Source organism: Budorcas taxicolor, chromosome 1 (genome assembly GCF_023091745.1).
Source record: "Budorcas taxicolor isolate Tak-1 chromosome 1, Takin1.1, whole genome shotgun sequence".
NCBI lineage: Eukaryota > Metazoa > Chordata > Mammalia > Artiodactyla > Bovidae > Budorcas > Budorcas taxicolor.
The window spans coordinates 110,517,332-110,543,390 of record NC_068910.1 but is presented as its reverse complement, the minus strand read 5'-3'; the positions used below and the strand labels follow the sequence as shown (position 1 = coordinate 110,543,390).

Below are 26,059 nucleotides of genomic sequence, written 5' to 3'. Positions count from 1 at the left end.
ATCTTATTAATTTAAATTATTATGAACTGAGTTTAAATTATTGTAAATTTGGAAAACTTAGCAGTGGCCACAGGACTAGAAAAGGTCATTTTTCATTCCAGTCCCAAAGAAGGGTAATGCCAAAAATTATTCAAGTTACTGTACAATTGCTTTAATTTTACATACTAGCAAAGCAATGCTCAAAATCCTCCAAGCTAGGCTTCAACAGTGTGTGAACTGAGAAATTCCAGATGTTCAAGCTGGATTTAGAAAAGGCAGAGGAGCCAGAGATCAAATTGCCAACATCTGTTGGATCATAGAAAAAGCAAAAGAATTCCAGAGAAACATCGACTTCTGCTTTATTGACAATGCTAGAGCCTTTGACTATGTGGATCACAACAAACTGTGGAAAATTCTTAAGGAGATGGAAATACCAGAGCACCTGACCTGCCTCCCTAGAAATCTGTACGCAGGTCAAGAAGCAACAGTTAGAACCGAACATGGAACAACAGACTGGTTCCAAATAGGGAAAGGAGTATGTCAAGGCTGTATGTTATCACCCTGCTCATTTAACTTATATGCAGAGTGCTGTGCTTGGTTGCTCAGTTGTGTCTGACTCTTTGCGACCCCATGGACTGCAGCCCTCCAGGCTCTCCAGCAAAATACTGGCTGGATGAAGCAAGAATCTTCTGGATTCAAGCTGCCAGAATCAAAATTGGAATCAAGATTGCTGTGAGAAATATCAATAACCTCAGATATGCAGATGGTACCACCCTTATGGCAGAAAGTGAAGAGGAATTAAAGAGCCTCTTGATGAAGGTGAAAGAGGATAGGGAAAGAGCTGGTTTAAAATTCAGCCTTAAAAAAACTAAGATCCTTGCATCTGGTCCCATCACTTCATGGCAAATAGATGGGGAAACAATGGAAACAGTGACAGACTTTATTTTATTGGGCTCCAAAATCACTGTAGATGGTGATTGCAGCCATGAAATAGGAAGACACTTGCTCCTTGGAAGAAAAGCTATGACAAACCTAGACAGCATATTAAAAACCAGACATTGCTTTGTCAACAAAGGTCCACATAGTCAAAACTATGGTTTTTCCAGTAGTCACGTATGGATTTGAGTGCTGAAGGCTGAGTGCTAAAGAACAGATGCTTGTGAACTGTGGTATTGGAGGACTCTTGAGAGTCCCTTGGACTGCAAGAAGATCAAACCAGTTAATTCTAAAGGAAATCAATCCTGACTATTCATTGGAAGGATTGGTGCTGAAGCTGACGCTTCAGTACTTTGGCCCCCTGATGCAAAGAATTGACTCATTAGAAAAGACCCTAATGCTGGGAAAGATTGAAGACAGGAGGAGAAGGGGATGACAGAGGAAGAGATAGTTGGATGGCATCACCAACTCAATGGACATGAGTTTGAGTAAGCTCTGGGAGATGGTGAAGGAGAAGAAAGCATGAACACTGAAGTCTATAGGGTTGCAAAGAGTCAGACGACTGAGTGTCTGAACAACATCAGAGTTCTCCAAATTCCTAAACTTGTTACTTTAAGGATATCCAGGAATAGTTCCTCTTATTTTTCCACTTTCTTTTCAATATTAATGCTTCACATTTTATATATGAAAGCCATACTGGATTTTGCTCAGTTCTCTATATTTTCTCACTACTTTTTTTCTGCCTGTTAAAATATTTTAAGGCTTATCTGAAATACTTCATCTTCTGGAAAACCTTTCCTGATTTCTTCTTCTTAGCCAGAATTAACTTCTCCTTTTACTTTGTACTTACAGCACTTTATTTGTACATCTGTTGTACGATTTATTCTTTGTGTTTTTGTTTGTATTCTTGCCGAGATCTTTCTATTAGAGTTTAAGCATCTTGTGATAAAGAAACATATTTTACTCCCTTTTATACTTTACATAAATGGCTCACGCTTAAATAGGTACTTATAAAAATTAGTTGAATTGACTATATCAAATTATAATTCAAGTATTTTCCTAGAAGACTTAGCAATATTTCACTGTCTTATAGATAGGGCAGGGAATATAAAAATGTTAAAGACATGATCTCTGCTTTCCTCTTGCTGGAGCAGTAAGGGAAGACGTCACAGAGAGGACAGCATATTAAATCAAATGAAGTATGAGTAGATGTTTACTTGGTGACCATGTACCGTCTACTCTATTATCCCAACAGAGTAACCATGTACAAATTCTGGGAAGTACCCATAATGGTAGCTTATGTTATAGTTAAAATTGCTTTGATTGAAAACATCACAGCAATTCTGTTTAAAATGTATCTTCTCTGATCACTAATTTTCAGGTATTAATGCTTTTGTTATGCCTATGATGATTTTTAAAATTACTTTAAGAAATTTTGTTCACTTTTTCTTATTTTTTTCCCTTACTTTTTAGCTTTTCCATTTAAAATCCAGGTTTGACCAGTTTTTTCTGTAGAGTTCTTTGTAATGGCCAAAAATTGGGTAACCTAAATATGTTATAGTAACTGATTAGCTAAGGGAGGAAAATATAACATAAATATTCCTCAGTAGGTTTTCATTAATTAATGTATTAATTATGCTATTATACACTCAGGTAGACTTGTTATGGGCAAAACCCAAAACCAAACAAAAAACTACAAATGAATAAAGTGAAAATCACTCAGTCGTGTCTGACTCTTTGCCACCCCATGGACTGTTCAGTCCATGGAGTTTTATAGGCCAGAATACTGTAGTGGGCAGCCTTTCCTTTCTCCAGGGAATCTTTCCAACCCAGGGATCAAACCCAGGTCTCTTGCCTTACAGGTATATCTTTACCAGCTGAGCCACCAGGAAAGCCCACAAATGAATAAAGGAACAATTTGAAGAACACGTGTAATCTTGCTTATCCAGAGACAATTACTGTTAACTCTACATCATTCTGTATTCTTGATATTAACTGTATATATTTAAAACCAAAGGATGTAGCAGTATATATTGTTGTTTAACTGACTCTCTTGTGACCCCATGGACTGTAGCCTGCCAGACTCCTCTGCCCATGGGATTTCGCAGGGAAGAATACTGGAGTGGGTTGCTGTTTCCTTCTCCAGGGAGTCTTCCTGACTCAGGGGCTGAACTTGCATCTCCTGCACTGGCAGGCAGATTCTTTACCACTGTGCCACCAGAGCAGTCCATTTCTGCATACTGTTTTCTAACTTACCATAATCACATTAAATTAATTCACCTACCTATTTTGGAATAATTGGATTGTTCTGAATTCCTGACTGTTGGACATTGCAGTTGTCCCCAGTATTTTGCTATTACAAGTAATATAGGACTGCAGATATTCAATAAGATGTCATAAAGCAGGTCTTAAAAATTTGTCTCATGTCTATTGGAATGCAGACTTTAATTAAAACAAAAAAATCTTAAATGTCTGATTATAGGAATGTGGTTTAGTAAATTAAAGTAAATATATGCAGGTAAAATATATGTGTGTGAAGAAAGGTTGAGAGGAATTCTTCAAAAATTAAAACAGTTATGTTACTATGGAGGGATTGTAAGAAGTTTTAAGGTTGAAAAATGTAATGACTAACATAAAACAGGAAAAGGGTAAAAGTCTTAAAAATTTCAAGCTTTTCAAAAGACAATATATATTCTTGTTCAGACAGAGTTTATCATACTCTATATAACTTATAAGGTAAAGAACATCTTATTTTTTGGGAGGGGATAGTATATTAGAGAATTAAACTTAGTCATTTTCCAGATCTTTAATGAGTATCTGCTGTGTATCATTATGGACACTGGAGATATTGTTCTCTGTCATGACAGTTACAGTTGAGCTGCACTAGAGAAATACCTGTAGTGGGAAACTCTTCTATAAGTTAGACCCATTATTTTAGAGTGGTACATTGTAAGTTATTATTGCCTCCCCCCCTTTTTTTTTAGTGTTGAGAATGCTGCAGTAGAGGATGCTGTACATTTAATTTTTTTAGATCTTAACTTTGTTAATAATAGGAAAAATGTTTATTAAGTATATATTAAAAAAAACTGTACTGGCTGTTGTTAGAAGTTATGAGAAATCTCTTATGTTCAGCTTTATATTTAAGTTTAAATAGACATGGTATGATTTCTTGGAACTTGGGATTACCTTATTGCCACAAAAACATCTTTCTGATTTCTTAACTAGGGATTCAGTTTTTTGCTGCATACAGGGCTTTGGCTTTGGGAAAGTTGCATGTTGAGTTAGTTATTGAAAAAGGCAAAATGAGTATGTAATTCTTGCCAAGCTGAAAGTTTTGATAGGACAAGGTTGCTTATGGTGGGAGAATGAAACAATAATGTAGAAAGCAGCAGCCAGATATGTAGATGCACTTCTTCTAATTCATGATTTCATAGTAATGACTGTAAAATCTTAACAGCAAACTCCTCTTATATTCATTTTCTATAGCTCATTATTTACAGTTGCTAAGATATATTTTATGAGATTAACGACCCAGAGAAACATGTCAGAAAGAATTTAGCAAGGGGTGTATACATGAAATACACAGCAGTTACATGAAAGTGACATAGTAATAAGATGTATTTGACTAAATCAGACTAGATAACATACTGAATCTGATGCTAGAGTCTAATGATAATAGCTCCTCTTGGTTAAGGTTTTGACCTAAAGCTGAGAGGTTCAGTAAGTTGCTTAAGTTTACTTACTTATAGTTTATAAAAAAGTAGTAGGGATAAGAGAGGCAACATTTGAACCCTATTTGTCCTCTTGCTCAAATTTTGCTTTAGCAGCTAACTTACACAGTGAAATGTGAGTTTTATATTTGGGAAACTACAGCATGAAAAAAATTTTTAATTAGGAAAAAAAAAAAAGAGTCATAGTAAACCTGTGGTTTCACCAGACATTGTTTGCTACTTATTTGGAACTTTGTTGGTAGTTAATTTAGGTACCCATGTACCAAGACCATTTTAAATTTTGTTTTCTGCTCACAGACTATATCCCTGTTTTGGTCAACAGTTTCATAAATGTATTGATCAAAAGGGAAACCTAACCAAGTAACAAATCCATAGGCATGAATTAATTTGACAGACTTGAAGGGACCTCTATTTCAGATGGTACATGTAAAATTTAGGTGCTCCACAGCTCTTGAAAGTTTATTATAAAATCAACAATTAAGGAGATCATATATATATAAAAGATACCTAGAGAAAATGTAGTGTCTTGGCACAGATGTAGTGGAATGAGCAGGAACCTTGCTGAATCCTCAGTCAGAAGGAAATTTATAACATGAAACAAAGAAAAATGAATGCTGGGAATGTCAGCAAGGATAAGAATCAAATTCTGCTTTGTAGTTAATTAACCGAAATCACTGATACTCTGAGGTCTCTTGGCAGTTCTTTTGGACTTTATCTTATTTCTTCTTTAAATATTCTGGAAACATTTTGAAAATATATTACGTATAGTCTTACTGGTTTTATAAATGAGCATATTGAGAATTAAATTCCTTGCACAGGGTTCTTAAACTTCTGTAAAACTAAGTCTTTACAGTGAAATATCTTCTTAGTTTATTGATGAAAAGATTTATGACTTTTAGTACATAGACTTTGATTGCCTACTTGTGGTTTAAAGAAGAAAATTTTTTTGAAAAATTTGAATAGTAACACATTTCAAGTGGTAACTCCTGTTTTGCTTTTTTGTTTTTTCTTTAGTTCACAACAAAGTATATTAAGATCCCATTTCAAGGTAAGCTATCATTGTCTTATGACCTCTTTTCACTGTAATTTTGAGTATAAAATAACTGGTCAGCAAAAATTCTGAAGTATTTCTGCAGCTAGTTTTTCATACTTCTTTCCACTATAGAATTTGCATAAATGTAAGATTAATAATGTGTTTCAACCTAACACTATTTTAGTAGCTTCCAATGGAGTTAAAATATTTTGTAACACTTAAAATGGTATATTATTTTAATGACTTCAAGTAATATTAAGGGATAAGAAAAATAGTTTTTATAGTGAGAGTTTTGATGTATAAAAATGGATGAAAATAGAAACTGTAAGTAAAGAATGAAGAGAAATTGTAGTGTTGCACACAACCATGTAAATGGCTTTGCATAGGGATTAAGAGAGAGCATTTATACCATTTGTTATCTAATGAATTAGATAAAGTACCTGTGGATTAGAAAAAGTGGATAAAGTACACTTTATCTAATGGATTGGATAAAGTACAAAGTGGATTAGAAAATGTACCTGTAATTTGTGGAGACTGAGGTTTCTCATTCTCTTCCCAAATAAAAACCTTTCAGAATAACCAACACTAAGAGAACAAATAATAAGCAACAGAGAACAGTCTCCTTAGAGAATGAATTATGAAAAGAATGAGCAAGAAAAATATATACAGATAGCACTTCAGAAATGAACTAGGGAAGAAGAAACCTTCCCCAGACTGAAGATGAGATTGAAGTAACCTTAGTTGGACTCCACCATGTACAGAATCCACAACTATGTGTTATAATAATACATTTAATGATTAGGAAGCTACTATAAGTAGTAAGAATGTATAAGGCATATGTAATATATTAGAATATGTATATGTGTGTGTATATGTGTGTATACACACACACCCCCTGATATTTTTAATTAGGAAATTTTAATAAGTTATTATGGAACAATATAACATTAGCTATTTAGAAGAAACAAAGACCTGTGGTTCAAAAGAAAATTTCATAAAAGATAGTGCTATAATCTATAGATAAAGATCTATGCAACAGAGCTACCTCTCAAATTCTTTCTTGAAAATAAAGATATAAATGACATGCAACATATTAATTTCAGGTGTACAGCATGGGAGAAAATATTTGAAAATCATATATTTGATAAAGGGTTCATATCCAAAATATATAAAGAATGCATACAGTTCAACATCAATGAAACAAACAACCTGATTAAAAAATAGGCAGAGGACCTGAACAGACATTTTTCCAAAGAAAACATACAGATACATGAAAAGATACTCAACATCACTGATTGTCAGTGTGAAATGCAAATCCAAACCACAGCAAGATACCACCTCATGCTGGTCAGAATGGCCATCATCAAAATGACAGCAAATAACAAGTGTTGGAAAGTGTTAGTTGCTCAAGTCATGTTTGATTCTTTTTTTGCAACCCCATGGACTGTAGCTTGCCAAGCTCCTCTGTCCATGAGATTCTCTAGGCAAGAATACTGGAGTGGGTTGCCATTCCCTTCTCCAGGGGATCTTCCTGACCCAGGGATCAGACCTGAGTATCCTGCATTACAAGCAGATTCTTTACCATTTGAGCCACTAGGGAAGCCAAGTGTTGAAAAGGATGCAGAAAAAAAGGAAACCCTCTTGCACTGTTGGCATACATTCAGAATGTAAATTGATGCAGCCACTATGGAAAATAGTATGGAGGTTGGTCAAAAAATTAAAAATAGAACTGTGTGACCCAGAAATTTCACTTCAGGATATTTACTCTAAGAAAACAAACCACTATTTTGAAAAAGCACATGCACCCCCAGTATTCACTGCAGCATTCTTTATTCACAGTAGCCAAGCAAACATATGTGGAAGCAACAACCTAAGTGTCTATTGATAGATGAACGGGTAAAGAAGATGCGAGATATATGGAATATTACTCAACCATTGTAAAATGAAATCTTGCCATTTGTGACAACATGGGTGGATCTAGTGGGTACTATGCTTAGCAAATGAGGCAGACAAAAACAAATACTGTGTGATCTCACTTGTATGTGGAATCTAAAAATAAAACAAAAGGGAAGCCGACTCATATATAAAGAGAACAAGCAGCTAGTTGCCAGAGAGGAGGGTGATGGGGAGCTGGGCAAAATTAAGTGAATAAGGCAAAGTAAATTTATTTAAAATAAATAAGCCCCAGAAATATAATCTCCAATATAAGGAATATGGTCAGTAATATTATAATAACTTTATAGGGAGACAGATGGTTATTAAACTTATTATGGTAATCATTTCATAACAGATGCAAATATCAAATCATTATGTTATAACCTGAAACTCACATTATATTATATGTCAACTATATTTCAATTGAAAAAGACATACAAAAAAAAAAAAAGAGCCAGTAAGTAGTAAAAGAGGGGAGGTAGGTTAGAATAAGACATGACAGGATAGGAAGAGAGCAAGTCAGGCAGGCATGCATATGGACAGCACAGAAGAGAAATGGAAATCCAGAAAGGGAACAAGGGAAAAAACCTGAAGAAATGGAATAACGGAAAAAAAGAATAGCAGAAGGAAGGAGGAAATATGAAAGAAATAAAGGAAAAATGAATAGAATGGCTATATTGGGAAACGTTAAGATGACAAGTTAATGAGTATTTGAATGCTTATTGTAAGATCCTTTTCAAACTTTAACGTTCATCTGGATTACCTGTTTATTTTTTGTTTATTTTTCTTTAAGTGTTGATTTTGATTCCATATATCCAGTGTGGAGCCTGAATTCTGTATTTCCAATTGCCTCCAGGCTGATGACAGTGTTGCAAGCTGAGGATGTTGCATTTTGAGTAGCATTGTGCCAGGAAAAAACAGGGGGAGGAGTAGTAAGAGATTTATTTCAGATAGGTAGCAATCTTGGGTTTGTACTTAACTGATGTTTGTATTCCTAGTTTAGCTACTTGTTTTCTCACAGTTGGACCAGATGACCTCAGGACTTCTTTACACCAGTTTTGTATGTTTCTTTGCATTAAAAAATAAGGTCCTTTGAGGAGATTCTTTTCACTAAATGAAAGGGAGAAAGTGTTAATTCAGAGTGATTACCTCGAAATTTTGAGAAGTAAAACCTCGAAAAATTTTAAGAGATTTCATCCTAGAAATTCCCTGGTTGCTTCGTAGTTAGGATTCTGGGCTTTTACTGCCATTCAGTTCAGTTCAGTTCAGCTCAGTCATGTCCGACTCTTTGCAACCCCATGGACTGCAGCGTGCCCGGCTTCCCTGTTGATCACCAACTCCCGAAGCTTGCTCACTCATGTCCATTGAGTCAGTGATGCCATCCAATCAACTCTTCCTCTGTCGTCCCCTTCTCCTTCTGCCTTCAATCTTTCCTGGCCTTAGGGTCTTTTCCAGTGAGTCAGTTCTTTGCATCAGGTGGCCAAATGATTGGAGCTTCAGCTTCAGCCCTTCCAATGAATATTCAGGACTGATTTCCTTTAGGATTGACTGGTTTGATCTCCTTGTAGTCCAAGGGTTCTCAAGAGTCTTCTCTAACACCATAGTTCTTTGGTGCTCAGCTTTCTTTATTGTCCAGCTCTCACATCCATACATGACTACTGGAAAAACCATGGTTTTGACTAAACAGACTTTTGTTGGCAAAGTAATGTCTCTGCTTTTTAAAATGCTGTCTAGGTTGGTTATAGCTTTTCTGCCAAGGAGCAAGCGTCTTTTAATTTCTTAATTAAATTTTTTAATTAAAAATAATTTAATTTACTGCCATAGTCCAGGTTTAATCCTTGGTGGGGGAATTGACATCCTGCAAACTGCAGTGCCTCCAAAAGACAATTATCCTAGACCCTTCAGAAGCTCATATTACTTTTGAGAATCTTTGGATAAATGTTCTAGGAGAAGGAAAATAGGTGTTAAGTGGCTTATGATAGCATTTGGAATCTTGGTTGATAGTATTGACCAAAATAGGATTGTATAATTTTCTTAGTTACACTGTGCTTAGTTTACTGCGTCGGTAATTTAGTCTGAGATCATATAGTGGTGAGAGGCTAACTTCTACTTTTTATTACCATTTAATTATTATTTAGCCCTTTCTAATTTATATGATCTTTTTTACCCTAATAATAGTGTTTAGGTATTTCAGCCAAGTTTACTGAAATGTGCTATAAATAATGTTTTTGAAAAATTTTTCATGTAATTCTTTTTTGAAAAATATACTGTTAAAGAAGTCATACAGTGCATGTGCTGTATTCCTAAATACATTAATTTATTACCTTGTTATCTTTTACTTGTTTCAGTGTCTGTGCATGAGATTTCATTGCTAGTGGATACCACACATTTAAAGAGGTTTGGGTTATGGAAAAATAAAGATGATGATCACAGTAAAAGAAGTCATGCTATCCTCTTTCTTTGGGTCTCCTCAAATTATCTTCAAGAGATTCAGACCCAACTAGAAAATTCTATATTAAGCCAGCAATGTGAGTATAAAAAGATTTCTTCTAAATGTCAAGATTATCTGAGAACGCCTATAAAATAATTTTCCTCTAAAATAATTTAGTAGAATGTAATTATTTCATTGAATTGAAATCAAGTTCACTGAATTAAAAATAATTTATCCCTTGATATTATTTAAGATAAATTACTTTATTCATAATTTCTCCTTATAATTTTACTCAACCAATTAAAATTATCTTCTAAAATAAAAGGAGTACCTTACCTTTTAGTCAGTTGACATCCTTGGCTGCCTGTCGTAAGAGTTCTTGCCCTTATTTCATAATGAACTATGACAGAACTAATCAGTGACAAGGTTAAATACAATACAGAAGTCTTTATCTTCAAGATTTTCTTTAGTTTCTAAAAAAGAAAACTTGGTATACTTACTTATGTATCATTTTTCTAAGACTGGATTGAATACTTTTTCCAATGTTCCTGTAACACTTATCTATCGGTATATAGGTGTCTTGAAATATTTTCCAACTTTGTTTAGTTTCCAACTCCTAAGGAGTCTGGTTTAGAATTAGTTAAATCAGATTAGTAAATTTCTTTCTTATCTCTTTAATCTCTCTACCTTTTCCCCTCCTACTGCCTTGCATATTAAAGATGTTAAGTAATGATCTAAATTTTAAATCTTTAAAATTCCTTATTTTGTTATCCTGATTGCTTCCCAATTAATTTGGGAAATTTATGATCAAATAGCAGAGGAGTTGGGAAAATGCTCAAGCCATTTATAATCATTGTGGGAGGTGAGAATGTCATTTGAAACCACTGTTGAAATGACTGATGAAAGAAGATGATTCTGAAGGAAGTGTTGGAATGAAAATTTTAATGAGCAGATTTGCTATATGGAGGAAGGCTAGAGAAAAATAATTTAGTCATCATTTACTTATTCATGCACTCATTAACAAATATTTTTAAAATTAATTTTTATTTTAACTGGAGGATAATTGTTTTATAATATAGTGTTTTTTTCTGCCGTACAACAATGTGAACCAGCCATAAGTATACACATATCTCCTTCCTCTTGGTCTTCCTTACCACTCCCCCAACCCACCCCTCTAGATCATCACAGAGCACCAGGTTGAGCTCCCTATGCTATATAGCAGCTTTCTACTGGCTGTCTGTTTTATATATAATGTATATATTTCAATCATTAACAAATATTTACTCACATCTAATAAATGGCAGGTACTGGAGATACAGTACCATTGTGGAGTTTGTATTCTAATGCAGTAGGAGTCTAAAATTGTAGTTTTACAATTGATTGAGTTTTGGTTCTAGGTTACTAATGGGTTGTCTGGGAATTTAATTTGCCTGGGTTATTAACTAACATGCAAAATAGTTTGTTGAGCTGTATACCATCCTTACTGTTACTAATAATCAAGTTATTTTAATTTTAATCGCCTTGCAAAATAATACTGCTGATAAAAACCGATCTCTTTTTTTCTTTCATAGCAAAATCGACTGAATTCATTTTCCTTGAGCTACACAGTTCTATTTCACAGAGAGAAGAATTGAAATTGAAAGACATTATGACAGAAATAAGTACAACCAATGGAGAATTAGAGCTTTCTTATCCATTGTCTTGGGTTCAGGCACTTCCTTTATTTCAGAACCTGTCTTCCAAAGAAAGTTCTTTTATTCATTATTACTGTGCTTCAACTTGTTCTTTCCCTGCTGCTACTACTGAAGAAATGAAGATGAAATCAGTGTCTCAGGTTAGCATGTGATTAATGTAATTAGTGAGGGGGAGGGAAGCAGTTGGATAAAAATTCTTTCATTGCATGCGATTATTACTAGAGAATAAGATATATATCCTTTATGTGTATTGATACATGTGATTAACTGAACAGATGAATGAAAACACAAATAATAAAAGGTGGGCAAGGGACAGTTTTTTCTTAGAAAAATATTTCAATTAAAAAATGTAAAAGGAACAAGAGAAATATAAAACCACCACTAGAAAAATCATAGTTATGATTGTTGCAGGTAAGATCCATGGAGAGATGCTAAATTTAATGTATGAAAACTTAAAGTAGGTCAGGATCTGTGCATAATCTTAGTGTCTCACCTTAAATACTAATTACAAAAAAGAAGTAACTTTTTTTCTTCACTATAGTAACTTCACAGTGGAGAAACGTCACAGACATCACTTTAGCCCAAGTGATCAAAGTTAACATTACCAGTAATAAAATATATTGACATAACGTACCTGTCACATCATGCATGGAGAAGGGTATATCACTTCTATATTGTTTTTCTCAATATTTTATAACCTCAGTCTAATCATGAGAAAAATCAAACAAGCCCAGTTATAAAATAACTGACCAACAGTCTTAAAAAATACTGAGGTCATGAAAAACAAAGAAAGATGAAGGAATTGTAGGATCCTGAAACAAAAGAAACTTATTAGTGGAAAAAGTAGTAAAATCAAAGTCTGTAGTTTATAGTATCATACCAACTTTAATTTCTTAGTTTTGATAATTGTACTGTAGTTTTTAAAAAGATGTTAGTATTAGGGGAATCTGTGAGAGGCTTACTAAATGCTAAGTCGCTTTAGTCATGTCCAGCTCTTTGAGACCCTATGGACTATAGCCTGCCAAGGTCCTCTATCCATGGAATTCTCCAGGCAAGAATACTGGAGTGGGTTGCCATGCCCTTCTCCAGGGGATCTTCCCCACCTAGGGATCGAACTCACGTCTCTTATGTCTCCTGCATTGGCAGGTGGGTTCTTTACCACTAGCACCACCTTAGAGGCTTGTTTATTGTAACTCTTTTATAAGTCTAAGATTATCTTGAAACAATTAATGGTAAGTTTTAAAATGCTGTGTTTATTTTTATAGGAGGTTGTTAATATACTTATGGCTTATATATATCTCTGCCAAATACCCCCAGAAAGAAAAGTGTTTTTCTGTGATGGGGGTGTGTGCACACATACACACGCACTCACATGTGGGTTTGGTTACTTTAATCTGTTATTTTAAAGGTCTGTAGAAAGACACATTAGTGAAAGATAAGGTGTAAAACTTCACCACTGGCTTTTGCATAATATTGTGAAAATTTTGCTTGATAATTACACTATATATTCAAATTTGTATCATAGTTTTCCATTTAATAATAAAATATCAGTTTATGTTGTTATAAACTCTTATCAGTCTTTTAAAAACATTCCTACTACTTATCACCTCTTTTGTTCATTTTGAACAGCACTGTTTTCAGATTCTAAAATTGTAAAACCCAGACCTATAAGTAACACTTCAGGTTAAACTCTGATCCGTAGTACATTATCTTCTGCTCCAGAGTATTATTTTGATTTGATTATATCTTTGTAGAAATTATAAGAGTATATGTGCCTGTATATGTATATAACTCACTGGTGTGTATTTCTTTTAGTCCCATTTTCTCTTATAAGTCTAACTTCTGCTTTGTCATTTTGAGAGTTAATATGTATTTATATGGGTATAAGGAGACCTTTTACTTTGCCTTTTTTTTTTTTTTTTTTGATCAGCCCTCAAATACAGATACAGCCAAGCCTACTTACACGTTACTGCAGAAGCAAAGCAGTGGTTGCTACTCACTTTCTATTACTTCTAATCCAGATGAGGAATGGCGAGAAGTCAGGCACACTGGACCTGTTCAGAAGTATGTACTGTGTCATATCCTGTTTGTAATAGGTGGGCATATTAGTAGTTTTAATTCATGTTGCTGATTTTAAGTATTTTACCTTTTTAAATGTTTTCAGTTTTGCTTTCTTGCTGGCAGTTAATAATAGAAATAATCAAGAAAACGAGTCAATGCCACTTCACTTAGTTTTATGTTTTAAGAAGTCAGAAATGGTAGCCAAGATGTCAAATGTGTCAAAGCCTTTACTGAAAATATTTGAATATAAGTATATGGTTTTTAAGATTATATATCCCATATCTGAATATGTGATAGGAAAAGAGAAATTGCTTACTAAAGTGTGCCTCAATTTCAGGTACTTTGAAGTTTATCAGAACTTCCCTTCACAAGTTAGTTTCTTGATCATATTTGGTCTTTTTTGTGTCTTCTTATGGTAGTAAAGTAGAATAAGGGAGTCTTTGCATTTGAGAATAATTTCTGTTCCTCTTCATTATTCCTTTTGTTAAAAAGGAATTCCTTTTGTTAAAAAACAAATGGACAGCACAGGATAGGGAAATAGCCATTAAATAGTTATTATCATTTTATGACTTAAAAATTTCCCATATTATTTAGGTGCAATGGTTATGAAGATTAAATTAATTGCAGTTGATTCTTACTTTCTTGAATCTTTCTGGTTCAACAAATACATATTATACCTTTATTATTGACTATATTTGTGCAGTGAGTACCACCCTGTCTATTTCAAGATTATAGCCAGAATTCACAACTGCTCTTATTTCTGAACTTTAAGAGAGGGTACCAAAGAAAAAAATGCCTAAATAGTTGTCATTTTGTTTTCCACTTCTTTCTGGTTGTGATCTGAGGGTTTATTTCCTTTATGTTCTCCTAAGTTTTATATTGTAAGCATGTTATTATGGGAAACTTGCCTCCTAAGTTCCCATGTTGTTTCTTCATTGTCCAGCTGGTATAGACTAGTTACTAGTAGGAGAACATAGTTTTTGACTGCTGACTGTTTTAGTCTTGGGTATTCAAACTTAACAGTGGAAACTGGAACATAGTTAAATATTGTACAGAAGAGAGACATCCTCAGTGATAGTGAGATAACCTGTTGATTAGACAAAAACTGAGACTAGCCCACATGGGAAGGATTGGAAATGAAAAGATGCTCAGTGACAGTACTTAGTAGCTTGTGAAAACAAAGAAAGGAAAATATAATTGATTGTATTGTGTCAAATATTTTTACCCTAAGATTTTAGTTATTGAATACTACTGCCCTGTATTGTCCCAAAGAACAAATTCCTTTGAGACTAGAGTTTTCATTATTAATATATTTTATTTTTATTTTTCAAGGTTGATTGTATATCCTCCACCACCTACTAAAGGGGGTTTAGGAGTAACTAATGAAGATCTGGAGTGCTTAGAAGAAGGAGAGTTTCTTAATGATGTAATCATTGATTTCTATCTTAAGTAAGTACAATGAAACATAATCATGTCCTTATGTCATTTGTTTTACAGGTTTTGATGTGAATCTTAAAGTAAATATCTCTGAAATATTTTAACTCTAGCTGAAAATAACCCGCTAAAATTTCAGATTTGAAAAATTTTGTCTAGTGAAGTTTCCTAGTGTTCACAAGTTCAGTGTCATTCCTTTACTTCCCATAGATACTATATACTTCAGCAAGAGTTACTCTTGTTTCATTTGTTTTCATTTTTGTCATTTGCTTGCTGTTGATTGATACTTCTTTGACTATTTTGTTGTTCAGTCACTAAGTCAGGTCCACCTCTTTGTGACCCCATGGACTGCAGCCCACCAGGCTTCTCTGTCCTTTACCATTCCTAGATTTTGCTCAAACTCATGGCCATTGAGTCAGTGATGCTTGATGCTTTGACTATAGTATTATTGACTAAAGTACTTACATAATGACAGATCACTTTGGGAACCAGGAAAAAAACAACTGTATAGGTCTTTATATGTCCTTAAGTGCTGTAAAAGTTAACCAACATTTAAAAAAATCTATATCACTATTCTGTTATAGTTTTCAATTTTTTATATAGCCAAGCTGAAGAAATTTATAAAAAGTTTTATAAACTTTCATGCAGTGATAATTTGTCTCTTGTCCTCATTTTGTACTATATCATTAGACCCACATTTCTAACACTTATTTTTCGAGATGTCTCCTGATTATTTCACTGACCATTCCCAAATCAATTTATTGTCATCATATAATTTCAGCTCTATCATTTTAATAGTAGTGCTATCCTTATTCTAGTAAGGATAAGACTTAAAAGTCTCATGTTACCATCTACTGTTCATTGGACTTTGTAGAATGAATCTCTAGAAGTTCTTTTTGGGTCTTTAAAAAAATATCTTTCATGTATGTAGCTTTTGAATATATGGAATATAATTATTATATAATATCTTTTAAAATGTCTTTTTCTACTTATTCTAGCATCCTTCTCAGTTGTGGGTTGGTTTCAATTGACTGATTTTTCTCCTCATTGAGTCATGCTGTTCTTTTTTCTTCTTTGCATGTCTGGTGACATTTTTACTGGGTGCTGGTATATTCCTATAAATATTTTTGAATTTTCTTTTGAAGCAGATTATTTGGAAACTCTCTGCCATGACCCGTCCATATTGGATGGCCCTACACAGCATGGCCCATAGTTTCATTGAGCTAGACAAAACTGTGGTCCATGTGATCAGTTTGGTTAGTTTTCTGTGATTGTGGTTTTCATTCTGTCTGCCCTCTGATGGATAAGGATAAGAGGCTTATGGAAGCTTCCTGATGGCAGAGATTGGCTGAGGGGGAAACTGGGTCTTGTTCTGATGGGCGGGGCCATGTTCAGTAAATCTTTAATACAATTTTATGTTGATGGGAAAGTCTGTGTTCCCTCCTTGTTGCTTGACCTGAGGCCAAACTATGGTAGAAGTAATGAAGATAATGGTGACCTCCTTCAAAAGGTCCCATGCATGCACTGTTGCACTCAGTGCCCCGACCCTGTGCAGGCCACTGCCGACCTACGCCTCCTCCAGAGACTTCTGGACACTCATGGGCAAGTCTGGGTCAGTTTCTAGTGGAGTCCCTGCTCCTTTCTCCTGGGTCCTGGTGCACACAAGGTTTTGTTTGTGCCTTCCAAGAGTCTGTTTCCCCAGTCCTGTGTAAGTTCTGGTGGTTCCATGGTGGGGCTAATGGCGACCTCCTCCAGGAGGGCTTATGCCGTACCCAGGTCTGCTGCATGCAGAGCCCCCTGTCCCTGGGGCAGGCCACTGCTGGCCCATATCTCCACAGGAGGCGCTCAGACACAGTTCTGGCTCAGTCTCTGTGGGTTGGGCATGCGTTTTGTGCACTTTCCAGGTCTGAGCAGCTCAGGCGACCAGGTTCTTGGCGAGCGCACTGTCCTAGGTGGGCCGTGTGTCTTAATCACCTCCTTGGTCCCGGCTGCTTGGTTTCCTGGATGTGCTGTGAGAGCACTATCTCAGATGTGCCATATGTCTCCTCTGGAGAGCTGATCTCAGGCTGCGACCCTCCTGGTGGCTGTCAACCATCCAGGATCTCAGGAAAACTTGGTTAGCAGCTGGGAGCCTGCTCACAGTTTGGCAGAAGGTGCCATCTCTGGGGTTTAGATTGCAGCAGCCCCTTGCCTTCCAGCTCTGGCTGTCTTTCTGCCTCTGGGCAGGGAGGGGCCCGTATGCAGCCAGCTATCTCTCCTTTGGTATTCACTCAATCCTTTGTTCTGTCAGCAGGCCAGGCTGTGCCTTAGGTTGTTAGGTTAGAGCCTTTTGAGGGAAAGTTCCTTTTCCACAGTTGCGGTTAGGCTTGTATTCTGTGGGTTTTCTTTTTTCCCTCCTGGTTATGTTGCCTTCTGAGATTCTAAAACTCCCCACAGACCCACCTGTGAGAAATCTGTATGCAGGTCAAGAAACAACATTTAGAACTGGACATGGAAAAACAGACTGGTTCCAGATTGGGAAAGGAATACATCAAGACTGTATATTGTCATCCTGCTTATTTAACTTATATGCAGAGTACATCAGCAAAATGCTAGGCTGGATGAAGCACAATGTGGAATCAAGCTTGCTGGGAAAAAATATCAATAACCTCAGATATGCAGGTGACACTACCCTTATGGCAGAAAGGGAAGAAGAACTAAAGAACCTCTTGATGAAAGTGAAAGAGGAGAGTGAAGAAGTTGGCTTAAAACTCAACATTCAGAAAACTAAGATCATGGCATCTGGTCCCATCACTTCATGGGAAATAGATGGGCAAACAGTGGAAACAGTGTCAGACTTTATTTTTGGGGGCTCCAAAATCACTGCAGATGGTGACTGCAGCCATGAAATTAAAAGATGCTTGCTCCTTGGAAGAAAAGCTATGACCAACCTAGACAGCATATTAAAAAGCAGAGACATTACTTTACCAACAAAGGTCTGTCTAGCCAAAGCTATGGTTTTTCTAATAGTCATGTATGCATGTGAGAGCTGGAGTATAAAGAAGCCTGAGTGCCAAAGAATTGATGCTTTTGAACTGTGGTGTTGGAGAAGCCTCTTGAGAGTCCCTTGAACTGCAAGGAGATCTAACCAGTCCATCCTAAAGGAGATCAGTCCTGAATATTCATTGGAAGGACTGATGTTGAAGCTGAAACTGCAATACTTCGGCCACCTGGTGCGAAGAACTGACTCATTTGAAAAGACCTTGATGCTGGGAAAGATTGAAGGTGGGAGGAGAAGGGGACGACAAAGGAAAAGATGGTTGGATGGCATCACCAATGCGATGGACATGAGTTTGTGTAGGCTCTGGGAGTTGGTGATGGACACGGAATCCTGGTGTGCTACAGTCCATGGGGTTGCAAAGAGTCAGACACTACTGAGAGACTGAACTGAACTGATTTGTAAACAGTTCATTGGTTTTAAACTCTTGCTTTTTAAGATTTATTAGACAAGACCAACAGATTAATCCGTACTACTGAGGAAAGACCCTTCTGAATACTGTACTCAGTTTCTCATGAATTATGAGGTTTTCCAGCCTGGCTGGTAGCAACAGGCAGTATTCCTGCAATCTGCATGGATGCTGGGTACCATTCTCTCTACTTTTTCAGATAGTTCTTTTTACAGTCTTAAATGTCTTCCTTATGTACATGCAGTGATCAGTATTCTGCTAAATTCTTGAGGAGGATGCTCTGCATATGTTTGGAGTTTTCTGTCTATACTGCTTTTTCCTTTCCAGTATTCTGATCTGCAAACTCTTGCTGCATTAGCAGCAAGAGTCTTTTCTGACTCTCAGCATCTCCTAAACTCAGGGAGTCTACATCTTTCACCTGGGTTATTCCTTTCTGTGTTGTAATCTGAAATGTATCAAGGCAGTAAGCTGAGGCATTTATGGAGCTCACCATCTCTCAAGGGTCAGTATTCTTTGCTGCTGATGTGCAGTGTTTTAAAAACTATTGCTCCATGTATTTTGTTTGATTTTTTTGCTTGTTTCAAATAGGAGTGTAAATCTGATCCTTCTTATTCCATCTGGGCTGGAAGTGACGTTTCCATTATCACTGACTCTTTACTACATACTCAGTTGTCCGAGTAGTAGATTTGGTCTCTCAAATTCACATATCTTTCTTCTGTCATCGATCTTTTTAGTATACTTATCTTTCTAAATTAATTTTTTATATCCTTTGTCTTTGTTTTCTTATCTGTTAAGTATATCATTACCACTATTATTATTCATAAGTGCAATTTATGAATGCAGCTCTTCATGAATGCAATTCTCATTAGAAACTTTTATTAATTTCTTATTACCTGTCAGAGTGAGTTCAGTCAAGCATTTGAGTGTTTTGATAATATGACCCTAATCTGTCTTTTCTGCCATTTACTAATAACCCTGTGCCTATTGCATAGTCCAGCAAAATTAAATTATAAACAGTCTACTAAACAAAGCCCATTCCTTAGTCACTCTTCTGCCTTAATGCCCTGTTGCTCTTGCTTCATGGAATATTCTCCTCTTTATGCTAACGTGTTAAAATTTTATTCCCCTTTGAAATTTTACTCCCCTTCCTCACAAGTGTTACCTTCTTGAAAACCTTTTCTGATTAAACAGGTATTATTAACTCTCATAATACCTTTTTTGTATCTCTTTTATGGTTCATATAATATTTTGCCTTATTTTAAAGTTATTAGTGGCATTATGATGATTTTTCCTTCTAGAGGTTGAGCATCTTACATCTTACTAAGTTTTGTATCCCTAAGTAGTGCCAAATTTATATTTTGTGAGATATATTAGATCATCTTTGGTGTTAATTTTGATATATTTTATTGGAAGTAATTACTAAAACTTTATTTATAATTTGATTTTAAGAGTATTTTTCTATACTTCTTTTTCACTGAGGTGCCTGTATCTCTGTCTCTTTGAATTCTTTTCAGAGGGGATCCTATGTTAATTTTTTAAACTACTTCCTAATTATTTTTAAAATTGATGAATAGCTTTCAAGTAGGAAAGTGCACAAATTTTAAGTGTACAGCTCATGAATGTTCACATATATATGTACCCATGTCATCATCATTCAGATTAAGATAAAAGAATACTTGAAGCACACCAAAGGCATTCTTTGTTTCTCCTTTCACACAGTATATGCTGTGCATGACCACATTAAAAAAAATTCAAGCTGAGTTTGTCTTTTATGCTTTTTTAAAAAAAGCAATTGCAAGGTCATTTTGGAACATTTTTAAACTATTAACAATACCAGAGTTCTCTAAATATGAGAGATTTAATCACTAAGTGATTGGAATATAAGCTTGTGTTGAATTGTTTTATATGGAAATGGACTAAGGATTTAGCAATTAGTTGTATCTCAAGAGTTATTAAAGTTTCTCTAGATTTATTTAGGAATGTCATGGTTTCAGTTTTATATGCGATTGTATGATTTGATTAATATCTCCTTTTTACCCTCACTTTTCTGGGGCCAAGAACTTGTTTTTTCCCCCTCTTATTTAATGTTGCTAGTATAAATACCATACTTAGCTCATACTAGGAAATTGAGAAATACGTTTTAAGAAATGAATGAGAAAATGGAAAATTTCTGCTTTAATTGATCTTGATAGAAGATAAGATAGTTAAAGAACAACAAAAAAATTTGAAATGAGCGCAAACTGCAAGATTTCCTTGACTCTAATTGGACATATAAATGAAGATTTTCAGAACTCATAAAATAATTGGAGGAAAACCAGGTAAAATCGAAAAATAACTTACTTTTGTGGTGTTGTTACCTTATAGGTATCTTATATTGGAGAAGGCATCAGATGAACTTGTTGAACGAAGTCATATTTTTAGTAGCTTTTTCTACAAATGCTTGACAAGAAAGGAAAATAATTTAACAGAAGATAATCCAAATCTTTCGTAAGTCAGTCTTCCAATATACTTAAGTTTTAAGAGGAAAGCATTATTATTTTGATGCTCCTAGCAAACTACCTTCTTACTGTATTTCCTAGAGTGAGCAGTGTTGCCACTTGTGCCTGTCCTGGGCCTGTCTGTTCTGAAAGGCATTTCTCACCCTTCCACTGTTCTGTTCCTCATCACAGAGAGGCTTACTCTTGCAGGTTGCATTTCCAATTGTACTGTTGGGAATATTGGAGGTTGGATGGCAAGGAAAGAAGATGTTAGGATGTTTCTTCCTTACCCTCTTTGCCTTGGTTAGTTATTTTGGTAGTGATTCTAGTTCATTTGTGGGCCCTTCTTTCACTGGACAGGCAGAGCTCTAACTTCTGTCTGGAGCCACTACTTCTTCACTCTCCCCTTCAGCATTGGGTGTAGCATTGTCCTACTATGCCCAGCTCTGGTTGCCTCACTGATTGCCTTTTGTGGCTTTGCACTTTTTCTATCACCACTGTAGCCAATAATTTGCATTACATTTTATCTGTCTTAAATATATATGAAGATTTATGTTTTCCTGTTTGGACTCTCACTAACATACTACTATTTAATTAAACTGAGGTGACATTATAAAAAATACTATGTTTGTCCCCACAATTTAGCTGAATTTCTGTCCAAGTATTTTTTTTTGATTAATTCTAAAACTTATAGAGCAGTGGTTCAGTTCAGTCACTCAGTTGTGTCCGACTCCCTCGGACCCCATGGACTGCAGCACGCCAGGCCTCCCTGTCCATCACCAACTCCCAGAGTCTACCCAAACTCATGTCCATTGAGTCAGTGATGCCATCCAACCATGTCATCCTCTGTCATCCCCTTCTCCTCCCACCTTCAATCTTTCCCAGCATCAGGGTCTGAGCAGTGGTTAGGGACAGGCAAAAAAGAAGGAGGAGTGATTTTTTTAATCTTGGCAGTAACTTAAATAGTTGTGAGCAGAGAGCCATTTCATCTTTCTCCCCACCCCTAATACTCTGTGTGATAATCTGTGTGGTAGGTGTATGAGTTTCTAGTTTTTTAAAAAAGTTAATGTAAACAGCTGTCTACCACTTTACAAGGTACATTTTTGTACATTATTTCTTCCCAAAATAGTGCTTTTAGATCTGTAAGGCATTTTTCAAATGAGGAAGCAGGCCAATGAAGATTGTCAGAATTCTGATAAAGTGACAGAACTGATGGTACTTAAATCTTTATCTTTTAACCGTTAGTCCAGAGATGTTTTTGTTTTACTTGATGGCCTTCAAAAAGATGGCTGTGAGAGCTGTTTCATCCCTTTAAAATAATAGAAGCAATAAGCAACTAAAAAGATGATTAAATGGGTAAACTGAGTTTGTTGTGTTTTTTGAGAAAAAGAATAGCAATAGAGAGAGTATTAACATTTATTGAGTACCTGCTTGGAACCACCGCAGTGAACATAAGGTTATTGTTTGATTCTACAATAGTCTTATGAGATAAATGGCCATTGTTGTGAACTGAAACTTTAAAAAGTTAGATAAGTTATCAGAAGTTGGATATAACTTTCCAATTTCAAAGTTCAAGCTCTTTCTCTTATTTATAGTATTGCAGCTGTATAATTTATGGTCTAAATTGAAACACTTAAGTGAGTAAAAGGAGGATCTATTAATAGCTACTCTGGACAACCTGTCTATATTGGTTGTATACCTAGATAAACTGGAATGTGTGGTCATCCGTATTTTGAGTGTCTTTATAGGTTTGAAATCTGTGCTGGTGGACAAGGCCTTCCAGGATCAACTAAGGAGAAAATCACAGTATGAAAATATTCCTTATAGTTAGGGCTAACGGAGGGGAATATGTGGAAGGGGAGGATATAGTAAACAAATCAGATATTTAACATTTCTCATGCCCTCCTCTTTTATTTTATGTGTATAGAAATCAATGGTTGGCACCCTACACTTAATCCCACATTTTGTGTTCAGATTACTAGTCAGTGTGGAGATTATACAGTTGGCATACCTACCTAGAAACTGAGGAAATGAAAAGGTAGATTCTGCTGTATTGAAATTTTTTTTTGATTAAAAAATTAGAAAAAACTTAGATGCTATATGCCTGATCATATATAAACATAAGACAAAACTAAGTTAGATGAATGACTTCTTCCAGGGTAAGATAGATATTACATGTGTCTTATGCATAATATATCTTCACATACACATACCCATATACATATGAACACATACATACATATACACCCACCAACACTCATACTAATGGTTGGCCAATGTGTATATAGTTAGTATTCACACAAAGAATCCCTACAAATTGGCTTAAAAAAAAAAAGAATGCGGAAACAAACTTACGAGGGATACAAACCATAATTTATGGGCAGTGAATCCTACAGGAAGCTCAAGCTATTAATGTTAGGAAATAGCAGACTAAATGATAGACACAGTCATTGCTGTGGTTTATGAGATTCAGCAAGATCCACTCCTGTCCATCCCCCTAAACTCATCTCACGACATTCTCTCCCTTCATTTACTATACTTCAGCTCAGCCTGCCTCCTTCTAGTTTTTGAATATGCTAAGCTCTTTGCTGTTTTCTGACAGAAATTTCTTCTCCTGGCACTTTTTTTTTTCCCCTCTCCTGGTACTTTTTAGTTTATTTTAAAACTATTTCTAATAATTTTTATGTTTGTTTTTTTCTTTTCAGTTTCCCATTCTAAAATATAAGCTCCATAAGGTCAGGGACGGCATCTGTCTTTTTTTCTACTCTACCTGGTACATTTTGCTCAGTTCTTAGAACATACTAAGAACTCAAAACAAAAGATAATAATGTATGTTATTGAACAGGGAGAGAACTGTTAGACATTTAATTGAGAATTTTCCAGTTAGTTAGGAACAGAGAGTAAGAGATTATATTGTGGCCCTATATTCCCTCTTATCATCCTTGCTCCATCCACTGTCTGATGTATTCCCAGTGATGTAAGGTTACCATAATCAGGAAATTTATCAAACACCAACATAAAACAAAAGAAAACCAGCTGTCTCTTTTAAGATTTTTCAAATGGAAAACAAAGAGATTCTGTACTAGGTAAAAATAATTATTTATAATCATTGTAATGGTTGGATCACTTTGAAATAAGAGAAAATTGGTAAACATATGACTCATTATTTTACAAAGTTGTTCTTTTGCATAGTGTCTGATTCCTACCACATCTTTTAGCCTGTTCTAGATTCCATTTTACTCCCAACATCTACTCCTGTGAGTTTGGTTAGATATTCTCATGACAGGGATAGAGCAAAGATGTCTGTTTCCTGTGTTACTTGGTATATAAATATGTAAGAACAAACCATGGTTTGTTTAATTTTCTAACTAAAAAGAGGTCCTTCCTGGGACTGAGCCAAATGTCATACCATAACCTCCTTTATGCAACTGTGAAATGCCATCCCTTTCCTAGAACCTTTTTTGACATCCAAACTTGGTTTGATATCTTCCTTCTTTAACTCCCTAATGACATAAAGAAAAGGAACTATTATTCGTGTGTCCCAACCTTTTTCTTGATGGTTTTCTTAGATGCCATCACCATAATTCATTTGTATCCCTTATGAAACTTACATTTTAGTTATTTATTATAGTCTTTTTTTCTGTCTTCATTATTTTGTAAATTCCTTTAGGGCAGTGTGAGTGATTTTCATTATTCTTAGGAATCCAATATTTATCAAAGAAATAAAATAAAAGATGGATGGTGCATATGCTTAACTCATTGTCCTATGATGTTCTTTTTTTTTTTTTCTTTGATGTGGACCATTTCTAAAGACTTTATTGAATTTATCACACTATTGCTTCTATTTTATGTTTTGGTTTTTTGGCCAGGAGGCATGTGGAATCTTAACTCCCAGACCAGGGATCGAACCTGCATCCTCTGCATTGGAAAGCAAAGTCTTAACCACTGAACTGCCAGGGAATTCCTTGTCCTATAATATTTTTATAAATGAGATAAAGGAAGAAGAGTTTCATCTTTAAAAATTTAAGAATATATACCTCATCCCTCCTCTTCCATTAAGTTTTAACAACTCCCTCATCACACATACAACATTTAGACAGTTTTGTTAAGGTTTAATGATAATATTTTATATCAGAATAAATAGGTATAGCTGTTCATGTTCAATTGTTCAGACACTTTTAGAATCTCTAGAGCATTTTATGAATTGCTGCCTTTCTCTTATCCATTATTTTATGTTTATAAATAGTGGTCATATTTAAAAACAGCCAGATGTTAATAAAAGCACATTTTCCAGTCTGTTAAATATTATGTATCTTGAAGAAGATGGTTAAATAAACTAAAACTAGCTTTTCTCAGTGTATAAAATGACTTTTGAAAGTTTTATCTTAAATTTTGAATTTTTTGTCTACCAAATATATCTATCTTTTTATTCCCAGAATGGCTCAGAGAAGACATAAGAGAGTAAGAACATGGACTCGTCACATAAACATCTTTAACAAAGATTACATCTTTGTGCCTGTAAATGAGTCGTGAGTATTTCAGATTATTATTTTTTTTAAATTGGAGCGTGGAGAAAAGTACTTTGTGCATTTTTTAGATTAGTAATCAGTAAAAAAGTATGGGTATATCAATCAAGGTGTTATGTTTAAATTTTTTTCTAAGGAAATAGCTAAAATAAATGAGATTATTTGTCTTGGATTTTGGTTTGACAGTGCTTATGTTGTATATAGTGAAAAAAATAAAATGACAAATGCCCACAAGACTATAATGACTGAGGCATAGAGTGTTTTTTTTTGGAGGTGAAGGGTATTCAAGAAAAGATTTTCTAAACCAAAAAGGAAAAGCATTCAGTGTGAATCTTCAAATATTTAAGAGAACAAACTCTTTAAGCACTAAAAGAAA

The 26,059-nt window shown here is 35.1% G+C and overlaps 1 protein-coding gene across 1 annotated transcript in view; it reads left to right on the top strand.

Moving 5' to 3' along the window:
* SENP7 (SUMO specific peptidase 7) overlaps nucleotides 1-26,059 on the top strand; it is a 137,876-nt gene that overhangs the window by 103,405 nt on the left and 8,412 nt on the right. Inside the window, exons 12-18 of the mRNA XM_052642117.1 lie at nucleotides 5,661-5,694; nucleotides 9,963-10,142; nucleotides 11,617-11,879; nucleotides 13,670-13,803; nucleotides 15,133-15,249; nucleotides 21,045-21,167; nucleotides 25,594-25,686. Of these exons, the coding sequence (XP_052498077.1) occupies nucleotides 5,661-5,694; nucleotides 9,963-10,142; nucleotides 11,617-11,879; nucleotides 13,670-13,803; nucleotides 15,133-15,249; nucleotides 21,045-21,167; nucleotides 25,594-25,686 (944 nt within the window). The remainder of the gene's footprint in view (nucleotides 1-5,660; nucleotides 5,695-9,962; nucleotides 10,143-11,616; nucleotides 11,880-13,669; nucleotides 13,804-15,132; nucleotides 15,250-21,044; nucleotides 21,168-25,593; nucleotides 25,687-26,059) is intronic.